The 17,079-nt window shown below is 43.7% G+C and overlaps 1 protein-coding gene across 1 annotated transcript in view; it reads left to right on the forward strand.

Annotated features, from left to right (window-relative positions):
* The window catches only part of DNM3 (dynamin 3), a 358,945-nt gene that overhangs the window by 183,113 nt on the left and 158,753 nt on the right, over nucleotides 1-17,079 (forward strand). Inside the window, 1 exon segment of the mRNA XM_044302430.1 lies at nucleotides 6,388-6,497. Within this exon segment, the coding sequence (XP_044158365.1) occupies nucleotides 6,388-6,497 (110 nt within the window).

Consider the following 17,079-nt stretch of genomic DNA (forward strand, 5'->3'; position numbering starts at 1 on the left):
ATAACTGAGGAGGGGCATCAGGGTACATTTTACAGGGGGTAATATAACTGAGGAGGGGTATCAGGGTACATTATACAGGGGGTAATATAACTGAGGGGTATCAGGGTAAATTATACAGGGGATAATATAACTGAGGAGGGGTATCAGGGTACATTATACAGGGGTAATATAACTGAGGAGGGGCATCAGGGTACATTTTACAGGGGGTAATATAACTGAGGAGGGGTATCAGGGTACATTATACAGGGAGTAATATAACTGAGGAGGGGTATCAGGGTACATTATACAGGGAGTAATATAACTGAGGAGGGGTATCAGGGTACATTATACAGGGAGTAATATAACTGAGGAGGGGTATCAGGGTACATTATACAGGGGGTAATATAACTGAGGGGGGGTATCAGGGTACATAATACAGGGGGTAATATAACTGAGGAGGGGTATCAGGGTACATTATACAGCGGTAATATAACTGAGGGGTATGAGGGTAAATTATACAGGAGTAATATAACTGAGGAGGGGTATCAGGGTACATTTTACAGGGGGTAATATAACTGAGGAGGGGTATCGGGGTACATTATACAGGGAGTAATATAACTGAGGAGGGGTATCAGGGTACATTATACAGGGAGTAATATAACTGAGGAGGGGTATCAGGGTACATTATACAGGGAGTAATATAACTGAGGAGGGGTATCGGGGTACATTATACAGGGGGTAATATAACTGAGGAGGGGTATCAGGGTACATAATACAGGGGGTAATATAACTGAGGGGTATCAGGGTAAATTATACAGGGGATAATATAACTGAGGAGGGGTATCAGGGTACATTTTACAGGGGGTAATATAACTGAGGAGGGGTATCAGGGTACATTATACAGCGGTAATATAACTGAGGGGTATGAGGGTAAATTATACAGGAGTAATATAACTGAGGAGGGGTATCAGGGTACATTATACAGAGGGTAATATACCTGAGGGGTATCAGGGTACATTATACAGAGGGTAATATACCTGAGGGGTATCAGGGTACATTATACAGGGGTAATATAACTGAGGAGGGGTATCAGGGTACATTATACAGGGGGTAATATAACTGAGGGGTATCAGGGTAAATTATACAGGGGATAATATAACTGAGGAGGGGGGGGGAATAACCTAGGGGGGAAGCAATTGCCCCCCTGTAGCGACGCCAATGCTGTATGCTAATTGTTGATAGATATGTGCTGCAGATATCATTGTAGGCCTATTGATTCAAGGATATGATTGTTTCAGGGGTGATGGTTTCAACAAAATGCACACAAAGTGCTTGCCGTTCCACACCCTTACATTTATTTTCATTTTCCTCCACTACCTAAGCTTATTATAAGCTAAAACGTAGGATATAATGGGATAGTAATTTTCCAAACATGAGGTTAACAAGTTTAAACATGTCTTCCCAGCTGTCCATCAACCCACACCAGACACGTAGGACACTTGTGGCTTTTGTGGCTTGCTTGTCTGGCTCTTCTGTCCTCTCCTTCTTTATTAAATTATGCAGGATTGAAGTCTTGATCAAGCCAGGTTTTGATTTTGTTTTTGTTCTCCAGATGTCTCTGGTACAACTCTGAGGTATGCGATAGAATGTTAACTTTGTTAAGGACTTACTTCTTAACCAACCATATTCCTGACTGAGCTGCTCTTCTCAGACGTATACTGGAATAAGCATCCAATGTATAAAAGGAATCTGTAATCGGGAAATCCACTGTTAAAACAAGCACGATGCCTTGTAGGGCAAGCTCAGCAAAATGTAATGATGAATATCATTTAGACCTCTTTCACACTTGCGTTGTCCGGATCCGGCGTGTACTCCACTTGCCGTAATTACACGCCGGATCCGGAAAAACGCAAGTGTACTGAAAGCATTTGAAGACGGATCCGTCTTCAAAATGCGTTCAGTGTTACTATGGCAGCCAGGACGCTATTAAAGTCCTGGTTGCCATAGTAGGAGCGGGGGAGCGGTATACTTACAGTCCGCACAGCTCCCGGGGTGCTCCAGAGTGACGTCAGAGCGCCCCATGCGCATTGATGATGTGCCATGCGATCACGTCATCCATGCGTATGGGGCGCCCTGACGTCACTCTGGAGCGTCCCGGGAGCCGCACGGACGGTAAGTATGCTGCTCCCCGCTACACTTTACCATGGCTGCCAGGACTTTAGCATCCCGGCAGCCATGGTAACCATTCAGAAAAAGCTAAACGTCGAAACGACGCGCCGAAACGACGTTTAGCTTAAGGCCGGATCCGGATCAATGCCTTTCAATGGGTATTAATTCCGGATCCGGCCTTGCGGCAAGTCTTCAGGGTTTTTGGCCGGAGCAAAAAGCGCAGCATGCTGCGGTATTTTCTCCGGCCAAAAAACGTTCCGTTCCGGAACTGAAGACATCCTGATGCATCCTGAACGGATTTCACTGCATTCAGAATGCATTAGGATAAAACTGATCAGGATTCTTCCGGCATAGAGCCCCGACGACGGAACTCTATGCCGGAAGAAAAGAACGCAAGTGTGAAAGAGCCCTTAGCTTCATTCTGGGAAAAAGTACTTTTAATCCATATGCAGCAGTTAAGTGCACCAGTTAAGTGCACTGAGGGCAGGTCCAAGCCCCTCTGTGCACCCTTGCTCCTCTTGATTTCTCTGTCAGCCCCTCCCTCTACTTCTTGATTGAAAGGGCCAAGTTTCTACATTGCATTCAGAAAGTCTTCAGACCCTCTCATTTCTTTCACATTTTTTTGTTCGGCCTTGTGCTAAAAGAAAAAAAAAAATATCTTGTGTTTGCCCCTCAGTTTGCACTCAATAGCCTATAGTGACAAAGTGAAATCAGAATTTTAGAAATTTTTCCTAATTTATTGAAAAGGAAAAAAAGAAAATTTTACCTGGATATACATATTCAGACCCTTTGCCAAAGAACTTCAAATCTCACTCTGGGGCCTCCCATTTCTCTTGATCTTTTTCTTTTTATATTTCTACACCTTGGTTGGAGTCCACATGTGGTAAATTCAGTTGAATGGACATGACTTGGAAAGAAACAGCCCTGTCTATATAACGTCTCACAGCTGACAATGTCAATCAGAGCAAAAAGCAAGCCTTGAGGCACAGAAATGGAGAAGGGTACAAAAATTATTCTGCTGCACTAAAAAAAAAATTACGAAGAGCACACTGGCCTCCATAATTCTTACAAGGAATATGTTTGGAACAGCCAGGACTCTTCCTAGAGCTGGTCACCCCCACCAAACTAAGTAATCAGGAGAGAAGGACCTTGGTTAGAGAGGTGGCCAAGAACCCAATAGTCACTGTGGCTGAGCAAAATAGATCCTAGGTGCAGATGGAAGATCAAATATCACTGCAGTACTCCACTAATTTGGGCTTTATGGCAGAGTGGCCAGAAGTAAAATGCACATGAAAGGCTACTTTCACACTTGCGGCACAGGATTCCAGCAGGCAGTTCCGTCGCCGGAACTACCTGCCGGATCTGTCAAAACGTATGCAAACTGATGGCATTTGTCAGACGGATCAGGATCCTGATCCGTATGACAAATGCATTTAAGTGCCGGATCCGTCTCTCCGGTGTCATCCGGAAAAACAAATCCAGCATTTTTATTTTTTGCAGTCTGAGCATGCGCAGACCGCAATGCCGGATCCATTTTGCCAGCATTCCGGCAAATGTTCCGGAATTTTGGATGGAGATAAAAACGCAGCATGCTGACGTATTATCTCCATCCTGAACGGATTGCTCTCCATTCAGAATGCATTAGAATAAACCTGATCAGTTCTTTTCCGGTATTGAGCCACTTGGACGGAACTCAAGTCCGGAAAAGAATAGCGCTAGTGTGAAAGTATCCAAAGCTGGAGTTTGCAAAAAAGTACCTAAAGAACTCTGAGGATAGGAGAAACAAGATTCTCTGGTCTGATGAAACCAAAATTTAACTTTTTGGCCTCAATTCTAGGTGTCATGTCTGGAGAAATCCAAGCACTGACGAATACCCTCTCTACAGTGAAGCATGGTGGTGGTAGCATCATGCTGTGGGGGTGGTTTTCGGCAGTTACGGCAGAGACTGGTAAAAGGTTGAAGGAAAGCTGAATGGAGAATAGTACAGAGATATTTTTAATGAAAATCGGATTCAGTGTCCTCTGGCCTGCAGACTGGGTGAATATTCACTTTCCAATAAGACAATGACCCTAAGCACATAACCAAGACAACACAGGAGTGGCTTAGGGACAACTCTGTGAAGGTCCAGTGGCCCAGCCAGAACCCTTACTTGAACCCAATAGAACATCTCTGGAGAGACCTAAAGAGGGTTGTCCACTGACGGTCCCCATCCATCCTGACAGAAAAGCAAAGGATCTACGTAGAATAATGGCAAGACGACTTGAGGCTGTACTCAATGCCAAAGTTGCTTCAATTAAGTACTGAGCAAAGGGTCTGTATACTAATGTCAATGCAATATTCTAGTTTTTCCTTTTCAATAAATTAGCAAAGATTTTGAACATTCTGTTTTTACTTTGTCATTATGGGGTGCTGAGTACAGAATGATAAGGGAAACTTAATTTTATTTTTATTTTAGCACAAGGCCGCAACATAACAAAATGTGAGCAAAGTGAATGGGTCTGAAGAGTTTCTGAATGCGCTGTATATGTGATTACAATATTACACTGAAAGGATACGTTTATTGGGGAAAACTGTACAACTGTAAAATTGTTCAATTGAAAGGAGGCTCTAGGACCCTGTTAAACCATCTCTAACCTACCGTAAATACAAGATGGGGTGCGGTTGGCCATGGAGGCATATAGGTTCCATATGGTATCCTGCTGCACATTTGCCCACAGATGTAATGTTACAGCTGGGCCTGTAGATTCTGCAAGCTTGTAGGTTGCCGAAGCTGGCATCCCAGCTGGTCCCATAAATGCTTGATTGGCAATAAATCTGGTGACTGGTCCGGTCAAGAAAGTGTTGTTAATCTGGCGCAGACATTCCTGAGAAAACCTTGCTGATATGTCTATTTTAACAAGCACTTGCATGTCCCTTGTAATAACAATTCTGGAGCATCTAATCTTTTGACTCCATATTGTGCTATTCCTTTATTGTTTCTGCTAGAAGTTAGGAATGAATTGCTAGCATTTTGTAATGAGGGTCCAGACGGGTGTTACCAGTTGAGGGTGTGTCCCTACACAGTCTAACAGTGGCAGCATTGATTGGATAGCATAAGACTCTGTAGGGAGACCTCCTTCCCCAACGGGTAACACCCATCTTAGACCTTCGTTGCAAACTGCTAGTAATTCATTCATACCCTCTAGCAGGAATAATAAAGGAATGGCACAACATTGAGCCATAAGAACAGATGCTTCAGAATTGTTATTACACAAAAAAATGCAAGTAGTTACTAAAACAGACATGTCAGGAGAGATGACAGGTCCTCTTTAAGGGGTTATTCGGGAAATGATCTAGTAATGACCTATCCTGAGGATAGGGGTCCAAATCCCAGCATCACGGCCGATCAGCTGTTTAAGGAAGCCACTGTGCTCACCGGAGCCCTGGTGAACCATGCAGGCTCCCGGCAGCTTCCCAAGGACATCATATAATGGCAGTGCTTGGTATTGCAGCTAAGCCCCATTGACGTGAATGGGGCTGAGCTGCAAGGAGGCCGTGTGACTGATGTACAGTGATGTCACTGGCCTAGGAGGAGGCTGTGGCACTCAAGGCCTCTTCTAACAGCTGATCATGGGGGTGAGGGTATCCTGAGGATAAGTCATAAAGATATTTTCCTGGATAACCCCTTTATGGATGTCTTATACAGGTGAAAGATTAGGAGAACCTCAAGATCTTCCAGTCATGCTAAATTATATTTTTTTGGGATGGAAGATACCCCCTTACCTTATTAAATATTGGCTTTTCAGGCATTCCTGGAGATTAACTTTAAAAGCCTCCTACTACTAGCTATGTATAACATTTCTAATAGAGAAGGGGAGGCAAGACTTATTCTGAACGTTCAGACATCTGATTTTCAGTGAATGTGTGGCACAGTCCTACTGGCTGTCTAAACATTTTCTGACTTGATAATACCAATGTATAACTACTACAAGCATTCTGGAGTCCAGGGTAAGTTCATGTTTGCAGTCATGAGAACAGCATATAATACATTTATTCATGATGAAATGGCAGCGTTCACCGAAGCCAGTGACACTGTGCTTTCTCAGATATTCCTTGACTAGCTAGCAGACCTTTCCAGCTGCCAAGCTCATTTAGGTTTAATTGAGGTGAAGGAAGTAATGCTGTGCAATGCTGGCACTACGTGAGACCTCTACTGTATCCAAGCTTATTGGTTTGTTTTTGCTTCTTCTTTCCGTGTAGGAAAAAGAGAAGAAGTACATGCTACCTTTGGACAATCTGAAAGTCCGTGATGTGGAAAAAAGCTTCATGTCCAGCAAACACATCTTTGCACTGTTCAACACTGAGCAACGGTATGATAGGGGAAAACCAAAAACTGAACTCTGACATACCAGTATTTTATATGATCCCAGAGAAACTGTTCTGCATCGTGTCCAAGCATATTAATAAAATGTTCTTCCTGACAAAGTCCCTGAACGAGAGCGAAACTGAATTTTCATTAATTCTTTAAGTTTTATGTAACTAGACCAAGGTCCCCAGTTCCCGGCAAATTAAGGAATACAATCTTAGAGGCCTAAGGGAAAATGACAGTCCCCATAATTAAATTATTTTATGTGGGAGGAAAAATGTATATATCTATGGCCATGTTTGTAGATAGTAACTCCAAACAAGCAAACCAAACATAGGGGGCTCAACGGGAGTCCTATGGGCCCCAGGTCAAATTTTGGACCTGCTTCCTGATTCCTCTCCATCACCACTGTTAGCAGCTTGTGGCTAGGATACACTGATGAGCAAAAGGGTAACAATGTTTTGAACTTTTGACTTTAGGCTCACCATCCACTACAGCTTTAACCGTGAGACTACAATCATTTTATAAACAATCATCTTGGCCATCTCGAGAATAAATTGGACTTGCAACTATTTAGCATATGATTAGTTATGTAGATTTTTGTCATGTAACTGCATTGTTACTGTTTTGCTCCTGGTGGTGGAACAATCGTTTTCTTCTTGTGTACTACAAATTACAATCTGTTCTCACATTCCCTAATAGCTCAGTATGTTATTAGGTTGATTCCAGAACAGCACAACACGGATTTGACTCCAGGAACAGCCATGAAGACGATTTTGCAAGAAAAGAGAAAGAGCATCCTCCAGCATCATCCATCGATAGCGGTATCTCGGCAAAGAAAACTGCCAAACTGCATCATGTGAGTGCCATGACAATTGGAAAAATACGAAATTAAGTCTGTCCATCCATTCCAAAGCCAACAGGTGGATGTTGAGGCAAAATATCAGAATCAACAAGCTCAACAACTCATCACAGGGTCAGTCAGTTCTGGAGTGACAAATATGACAGCAGGTGGCTCGTAGGTTTCTTAATAGGGAAATCACAGCCATCCATGTAAGCACCATGCAACGCGCATTAAACAAACCTGGAATGGTGGCCCGAAAAAAAGTGAAGAAGCCTCGACAATATCGTCATAAGAAGCCTTGGCTCGAGTTAGAAAAAAAGTGTGAACAGTGGACAGTAGAAGATTGGAAAATGGTGATTTGGGGTGATGGGACGAAAGTCAAAAGACTGAGCTCTGATGGGTGCAAATGGGTCTGGAAGAAATAAGGGAAAAGGGGGGCTAACAGTTTGAGAAATTGATGGAACTGTCAAGTTTGGTGGATGAAGCCTGATGATATGGGGTTGTTTCACAGACAAAGGTGTTGGATACTTGACCAGGATTGATGGTGGTCTCAATGTTGAGCCTAATGTGAGTATTCTACAAGACAAGTTACTTCGTACACTCGAGTACTATGGGTATGAAAAGAACGGCATAGTGTTCAAGCAGGACAACAACCCAAAACATATGTCGAGCTTGGCGAAGAAATGATTCAATGACAATAAAGTAGAGGTGCTGGATTGGGCCCCACAGTCCCCAGACCTCAACCTAATTGAACACTTGTGGGTAGAGTTGAAGAAAAAGCTGCATTCATACCCAAGTGAGTCGACCAGTATGCACCAATATTGGGAACGTGTACAAGAGACCTGGGAACAGATTGTGGACATGCTTAAATCTGATCGAGAGCATGCCCAGAAGGATTTAGACTATGTTGAAAGCCGAAGGTGGATTTACAGAATACTAACAAAATAATAAAAATGTAATTTAAGAATTTTAGGAGCAAAACAGTAACAATGCAGTTACATGACAAAAATCTGCATAACTAATCATATGCTAAATAGTCAAATTTATGTATGAGATAGCCAAGATGATTGTCTATAAAATGATAGTAGTCTCATGTTTAAAGCTGTAATGAATGGTGAGATATAGAGCCAGAAAGTCAAAAGTTTAAAATATTGTTACCCTTTTGCTCATCTGTGTATGCAAGCAAATTTTGAATCTACTCCCCACTGCCTTCTGCCACCACTGCCACTGGCTTGTTGCTTAGATGTGCAATCCCGGGTAGTATTGAGAGGGTCTAATAAAGATGCTTTGCCTCCATCTTCCCAAAAAATAATACTAATTAATAACTAATAAATACATACATACTAAATTCCTATAAGAATACTGAACAGTTCAATAATCTGACATTGGCGACGTTTGGCATAGAACTGAAAGACCTGGTTACCCCTGTTATGCCCTTTTCTTGTCCCTTGGGACAATTTCACATTCTCATATTTGCTAGCAAGTGAGATGGGAATCCTGCACAAGTTTTTGCCTCCTTGTAGGAAAGTAGATAGGACTAACCAGGCCTGGTCATTTTTACTACAATGCAAAATTTAATTTGTAAAAACAATTGTGTTTGCCTTCAACAGTGCAATTTCTTACATATGATGTTCTTAAATATCTATGTTAGATAAAGGTATTTTTAATATGAATATGAATCTGCTGTTGTTGATGAAAAAAACTTTTGCTCTTGCTAATCAACTGAGATTGGGTTGGGGTGTAGGAAATAGAGACTGCTCCTAGTAAATCTTGTTGATTGAAGCAGTTAAAAACTCTAAGGCCCCTTTCACACGAGCGAGTTTTCCGCACCAGTGCAATGTGTGACATGAATAGCACCCGCACTAAATCCTCCCCCATTCATTTCAATGGGTTCTGCGTTGCATGAAAAACGCAGCATGTTCTATATTCTGCGTTTTTCATGCAGCCCCGGCCCTATAGAAGTGAATGGGGCTTTAGCGAAAAACGCATTGCATCTGGAAGCAAGTGTGGATGCGATGCGTTTTTCACGCATTGTACTCGTGTGGAAAAAACGCAATCGCAGACAAAACTGACTGAACTTACTTGCAAAATGGTGCGAGTTTCACCGAATGCACCCTGAACGCATCCCGATCTAATCCGTCACGCTAAATTATATTGTTTCCTGACCTCAATGGATCAAAATTCTCTTAAATATCTTACGCTTTATACTGTGGGGAAATTAAAGGAGTTGTCTGACCTTGGAGCTGACAACCCATATGGTCCAGACCTGTGCCCCTGAATATAAAAAAGGAAGACTCACCTTTCCACGATTCTCTTTCTGCTTTTGTTCCCTGCAGGAGCAGGAAGTGGTTGGATTCAGTGACAGGTGCAGCTAATCACAGGCCTCAGCGATCACAGCATCTTAAATTCTACATCACATGAGGTATCATTCAAGCCTCTATGGCTGCTGAGGCCAGTGATTGGCTCCAGTGTTCATGTGACCTAGATGCTTCTTGGCCATGCGGGTGCCAGAATTTTCCAGGAATGGAGCAGCGGCAGGATCGTGGACAGGTGTGTCTTAATTTTTTATGTTCAGGGGTACAGGTCCAGACCGAAGGGATTAAATATAGTGGCCATGCTGGGTTACTGACCCTCAGCAGTTCATCCTTCTCACAATCCTTGAACAGTAAAAAAATTAATATAATAACTAGAGATGAGCGAATCGAAGTTGACGAAGTGGAATTTGATCCGAATTTCAGAAATTATTTGATTCGCACCGAATCCAAATTTCCTCGCGCTTCGTGGTAACGAATTGCATTTTTTCCTAAATGGCTGCTGCACATGTTAGGACATGGAGCAAGGAACTCTGGGAACAAGGGATCACCCACAATGCCATGCATGCAGCAAATCAGAGGCCAGCCAGCCCTGTGATGTCACAGCCCTATAAATAGCCTCAGCCATCTTGGATTCTGCCATTTTCCAGTGTACTAAGTGCAGGGAGAGATGTTAGCAGGCGCTAGGGACAGTGCTAGAAAAGACTTGAAAAATTTACATTTTGCTCAATAGAAGTTCAGGGAAAGAGCATTAGAAGTGTAGGGAATAGATAGGGAGGAATCATACCACAGTATTGAAGCAGAACAGGGTTCAATAGATGTGTTTACAGCCTGAGTAATAGGAACAATCCTATTACACCTTGCTGCACTGACTGCGGATCCAAATTGCCATTATACTGCTCTGTAATTCCAGCAAACCGTTCTTGTTATTAGGGTCTTATTAGCCCTTGTGTGGTGCAGTTATATAGAGTTGCAAGAAAAAGTATGTGAACCCTTTGGAATTATATGGATTTATGCACAAATTGGTCATAATATGTGATCTGATCTTTATCTAAGTCACAACAATAGACAATCACAGTCTGCTTAAACTAATAACACACAAATAATTAATTGTTACCATGTTTTTTTTAACACACCATGTAAACATTCACAGTGCAGGTGGAAAAAGTATGTGAACCCTTGGATTTAATAATTGGTTGAAATAACTTCAACCAAATGTTTCCTGTAGTTGCAGATCAGACGTGCACAACAGTCAGGAGACCATTCCTCTGTACAGAACGGTTTCAGTTCAGCAATAATCTTGAGATGTCTGGTGTCAATCGCTTTCTTGAGGTCATGCCACAGCCTCTCAATCGGGTTGTGGTCAGAACTGTGACTGGGCCGCTCCAGAAGGTGTATTTTCTTCTGTTTAAGCCATTCTGTTGTTGATTTACTTCTATGCTTTGGGTTATTGTCCTGTTGCAGCAGCTATCTTCTGTTGAGCCTCAGCTGGTGGACAGATGGCCTTAAAGTATAACTGTCGTATTTTTTGTTGTTGTTAGGAGTATTGGATTGTGGTGATTAATATCTCCTTGGTGGCCCTAGTTCAACTTTTCACTGTGTATAATTAGCCATTAATTCCACAGTTTTGTTCCCTGTACTGCCTACTTTTACCTGTGCTTAAAATAGGGTTGCTAGGCATGGTCCGTCTATCTGTTGAAGGACGGAGGACGCAGAAGCACGCAGCGTGCAAGGTCACATTACTGACAGCCAGGGACTGTAAGTAAATGATTAAAGCCAGGTCCTCCCCAGCAGCTGATAACAGTGCCTGGGCTGTGTGCACTTCTCCCTGTCCCTGCACTTGGCAGACGCTCCCTCACTCAGCAGAGCTGGAGAAGTAGAGTTGAAGCAGCGCAGACCAGGGAAGGGAGATCTGCCGTCTGCTCAGTGTATAAATGAAAGCAACATGTGGTAAGAGGGCCCCTTTGTGCTGCAGGAGATTAACCCTTTAGGGGGAGGGCTCTGGTTACTGACACTTTTGGGGGGCTATTGTTACTGGCTAGTGAGGGCAGGCGGGATTAGCCTCAGGGTGAGGGCAGTGGCGGCCATCTTAACTGAATAGTGAAATTGCAGTTTTATGCAGACTGGTTGCTAAGGGCTGAATCTTATTAAATATGGGGTAAGTCAGTCTAATAGTAAATGATTCTGGAATATCATGTTATTAGTAACTACATATATGAAAATTTAAATTAGGGTCTAAGTGTGACAGTTATCCTTTAAGTTCTCCTGCTAAATGTCTTGATAAACTTGGGTATTCATTTTTCCTTCGATGCAATCCGTCCAGACCCTGATGCAGCAAAGCAGCACCAAACATGATGCCTCCACTAACATACTTCACAGTTGGGATAAGGTTTTGATGTTGGTGTGCTGTGCCTCTTTTTCTCCACACATAGTGTTGTGTGTTTCTTCCAAACAACTCAACTTTAGTTTCATCTGTCCACAGAATGTGGAACATCCAGTTGCTCTTGTGCAAACTGTAAGCGTGCAGCAATGTTGTTTTTGGACAGCAGTGGCTTCCTCTGTGGTATCCTCCCATGAAATCCATTCTTGTTTAGTGTTTTATGTATCGTAGATCCACTAACAGGGATGTTAGCATATGCCAGAGACTTTTGTAAGACTTTAGCTGACACTCTAGGATTCTTCTTCACCTCATTAAGCAGTCTGCGCTGTGCTCTTGCAGCCATCTTTACAGGACGGCCACTCCTAGGAAGAGTAGCAGCAGTGCTGAACTTTCTCCATTTATAGACAATTTGTCTTACCGTGGACTGATGAACAGCAAGACTTTTGGAGATACTTTTATAACCCTTTCCAGCTTTATGCAAGTCAACAATTCTTAATCGTAGGTCTTCTGAGAGCTCTTTTGTGCGAGGCATCATTCACATTAGGCAATGCTTCTTGTGAAAAGCAAACCCAAAACTGGTGTGTGTTTTTTATAGGGCAGGGCAGCTGTAACCAACACCTCCAATCTCATCTCATTGATTGGACTCCAGTTGGCTGACACCTCACTCCAATTAGCTCTTGGAGATGTCATTAGTCTAGGGGTTCACATATTTTTTCCACATGCACTGTGCAGAAATCCATATCATTCCAAAGGGTTCACATACTTTTTCTTGCAACTGTATATGTTCTAAAGCCTTTTTTTGTTGTGTATTAGTGGGGGGAAAAAAGGGGCTTATAAGCTGTTGTGTGGTGAAGTGAGAAAATCTCTGCCTTTATTGGAGTGTATTAGTGGCAAAAAAAATATTATTTGCCATTCACTGCCGCAGTTATATGTTCTAAAGCCACTTTTTGTCGTGTATTAGTGGGGAAAAAGACAAAGGGTTTATTAGCCGTTGTGTGGTGAAGTGAAAAAATTAAAGCCCTTTTTGGCATGTATTAGTGGCAAAAAAAACACTTTATTTGCCGTTCACGACCGAAGTTATATGTTCTAAAGCCTTTTTTTGGCGTGTAGTAGTGAGGAAAAAGAAAAAGGGTTTATTAGCCGTTGTGTCGTGAAGTGAGAAAATTAAAGCCCTTTTTGGCATGTATTAGTGGCAAAAAAAAAAAAATGTTCAGCGGTGAGGTTCCATTGTACTACAGCCATTTATGGGGTATAGGATAGATACGTACGTCCTATTAGAGTTCTGCAGTGAATTGTGATTGGTAAATTTATTTTTTGGGGGTGTGTTAATAGGAAAAAAGAATATGTCTTATTAGCCGGTCTGCAGTGAACCGACATTGTTATACAGCCATTGTTGGGGTGTATTGATGGGAAAAAATGTACGTGTTATTAGCCGTTCTGCTGTGAATTTACATTGTCATAAAGACATTGTTGCGCTATATTAATAGCAAAAATAAGTATGTGTTATTAGCCGTTCTGCTGTGAATTTACATTGTCATTCAGTGGTGAAATTTTTTTGTGATACAGCCTTTTTGGGAAAATTGGTCAGGGAATGTAGACTTTCTTCTGTAGGGATTGAGTAATTGCGTCGATTAGCCATTCAGTGGTGACTTTTTTTGTGAAACAGCCTTTTTTGGGAAAATTGATGAGTGATTGTAGAGTATCTTCCGTAGGGACTAACAATTCCACGATTAGCCATTCAGTGGTGAAATTTGTTTCTGATACAGCCTTTTTTGGGAAAATTGGTCGGTAGCTGTAACTACAGTCAAGGACAATATAGGACCTTTACGGCCCACTGGGTAAATGTGGTTCCTTCCCAGCCACACCAGTAACTTTGCCAGGTGACACCGCTTTCTCCTCCATGTTCTCACGCCGTTGGTCCTGCGGCAATGTTCTCCTCTGCCTTCTCATCCTCCACCGTGTACTCAGCCTCCACTGCAGGGACATTTCACAGTGCTCCTCCAGCAATCTGGTTGTGTCACAGTCCCACCCATGACAGAGGTTAGAAGATCTGAGAGACTGGCTGCACGTGACAGTATCTGACAGTCTCTCTGTTTTCACTTGTCTTAGTTGCAACTTGAGGTAATTACTGCTTCTCTATTTAGTCTGGACTCACACTTCATACCATGCGGTTGGTATTCTCTGCCTCAAGTTGGAAGAGCTGGTGTGTCCTCATCTGAGTTCCTCAAGAAAGTGGAAAACCGCTCTGCTTGATACACCTCCTCCCTTTTTGGTACGGGTTACAAAAAGCACGGGGAAGGATCTGCAAGGGGTATACCCGAGGAGCCCTCCTCTCTCCAACACTCCTGTGGGTAATTAAAGGTCACAACAATGGTGAAGCCCAGACTGCCACCGTCACGTGCAAAGATTTATTGTACTTACAACAGTATCTCTGATAAAAAGGCATAAAACAATGGTATGCACACTTCGGTATCGCCCGTTCATCTGAGTTCCTGCTCATCCATTTTCTATTGAAGATATGTGTTCTTCTTTTTTTATTTTGTTGTTCCCATTTGCTCGTTGTTTACTAGGTCCTTAGGGAGACGCTGGTTCGTTCATCTGGGAAGGAACCGGTAGTCTCAGACCCTGTCACTACTCCTAGGGCTATTCAGGGTTTCTAGGGCCTAGGTTTACGGTGTATGAATATTCCTACCTTCAGGGTCTATTTATACTCACAGGAGTCAGGGCTAGGTTTAGTTTTTATTTTATTTTTTGGTTACGGTTTCTCTTTCCATAGCCTTGAGGTCTAGTTCCTGGTCATTTTCCTTCTGTTGTCATTCTGGTGTTCCTCCCCTCCTCTTACTTCGTGACAGGTTGTCAAGCGGTTCCTGAAGTCTTCCACCCATCTGCAAGACATCCTAAAAATGTACTTCAGCCACTCGTACACCGCCAAGCACACTCTCCTTGAGCTGCAGCAGCAGAACAGCGTCCCGCAACATAGGCTGATATGCGATGTTTCCACCCGTTGAAATTCCACCCTCCATATGTTGGACCCACTATACGAACAGAGAAAGGCCATAAACAATTTCTTGATGATCCAAGTGGACAGAGATACTCCACTGTGTAACTTCGATGTTAGCCAGTGACAGCTCATGCGTGACACCTGCCGTTTGCTTGTGCCCTTTGAGGAGGCCACTTTATTTGTCAGTCGCCAGGACTACAGGATGAACAACGTCATTCCACTGATTCATATCCTGAAAAAGATGCTGGTAAATCTGAGTGGTTAGGGGACTGGAGACGTGGTGCCTACATCTCACGGCCACATGAGCCCTGTGGGGGCTGAACTGGAGGAGGATATTGGAGCACAAGCAATGTGTAGCGAAATGGGTGGTTTTTCTACACAGGTGACAGGAGAGGAGGAGCAGGAGCAGCCGGAGGAGCAAGAGGAAAACGAGGCAGATGAACCAGGCACATTGTGGCAGTATGCAATGGAGATGGAGGCAGGGATTCCCTTTGAGTCACTTGCGCAAATGGTCCGATGCATGCTCACTTGCCTGCGTAGTGACAGTCAAATTGTCACCATTCGCCAGAGGGATGACTACTGGCTCTCCACCATTAGACCCTCACTACCGTTAGACTCTCACTATCAGTCCAAAATGGGGGCCTTTTTTACACCCGCTGAGAGGGAGGACAAACTGAACTACTATAGAGACATCCTATGTAGTAAGTTGGCGGCTGCCTATCTGCGCCATCGTCCATCCTCTCGCAGGTCTGACCGGGGGGGCCCTCTGTGCTCACGCTTCACTGCCATGGCTGCTGGGGAGGGGTGGGGTGGCAGGAGCAGTTCCAGCTCCATCAGCAGCAGCCTGAGTCTAGAGTAGCTGAGGAGCAGCTTTCGTCACCCGCATAATGAAGAAACTACTCACCAGCAGCTAGACATAGAGCAGAACCTGAACCAGCAGGTGGTGGCATACTTTAAGTGCACCCTGCCACCCATCATCGAAGATCCGCTGGATTACTGGGCAGCCAAACTGGATTTGTGGCTGCAACTGGCCGAGTTTGCTCTGGAAAAGCTGTCCTTCCCGACTAGTAGTGTGGCATCAGAGCGGGTGTTTAGTGCGGCAGGGGCCAAGGTTACCCCAAGGAGAACTGGCCTGTCCATCCAAAATTTGGACAGACTGACCTTTGTCAAGATGAATCAGGCGTGGATCAGTCAGGATTTCCACCACCAATGCCTCATGCATCAGATTAGATCATCCATGCTGCCTCACCCAAACCTTGACAAAAGAGACCGGTTTCTTTTGGCTACCTGCCTCAGCTACTATTTTGATGCTGCCACCTGCCTGATGCCACACATCTGATGCCAACTGCTCATTATTACACCCACCATCATCAGAGGGTGCTGTTATTGGCACCTACCTCCCCTATCTGTCACCAGGTCACTCTGTGGTCTTCTCATGCTGCTGCCACCTCCACACTATGTCACCTTGGCACTCTGTGGTCTCTTCATGCTGCTGCCACCTCCACACTATGTCACCTTACCACTCTGTGGCCTCCTAATGCTGCTGCTGCCACCTCACACTCTGTCATTGTGCCACTTTGCGGCCTCCTCATGCTGCTGCTACCTCAACACTATGTCACTGGGCTACTCTGTGGTCTCCTAATGCTGCTCCCACCTCACCACTATGTTATTGGGCCACTCTGTGGACTTCTCAAGCTGTTCTCCCACCCTCCCCACTCCATGACTGGGCCACTATTTTGCCTTTTTGGCCTGGATGACATCACCATTTATTGACCCTTCATCTGATATGTCAGAAGGAAGAAAAATGAGACGCACAATGGATCCTGTCTGTGTAGCAGCTGTAAGGCCTGTATGGTCCCATCAGAATTGGCTTATGATTTGCTAGCCAAAAGCAGGAATGGGTACATAACACAGAAGACATGCAAATATTCCATTCATGTGTCATCTCTGTTTTGGATTTTTTGCATTAGCAATACTGATGGATTACTGACCAAATGCTGACCGGGTGAAGGCAGATGCTCAACAGACAGGATCTGTTTTTTGGGGGTT

Source organism: Bufo gargarizans, chromosome 7, assembly GCF_014858855.1.
Source record: "Bufo gargarizans isolate SCDJY-AF-19 chromosome 7, ASM1485885v1, whole genome shotgun sequence".
Taxonomy (NCBI): domain Eukaryota; kingdom Metazoa; phylum Chordata; class Amphibia; order Anura; family Bufonidae; genus Bufo; species Bufo gargarizans.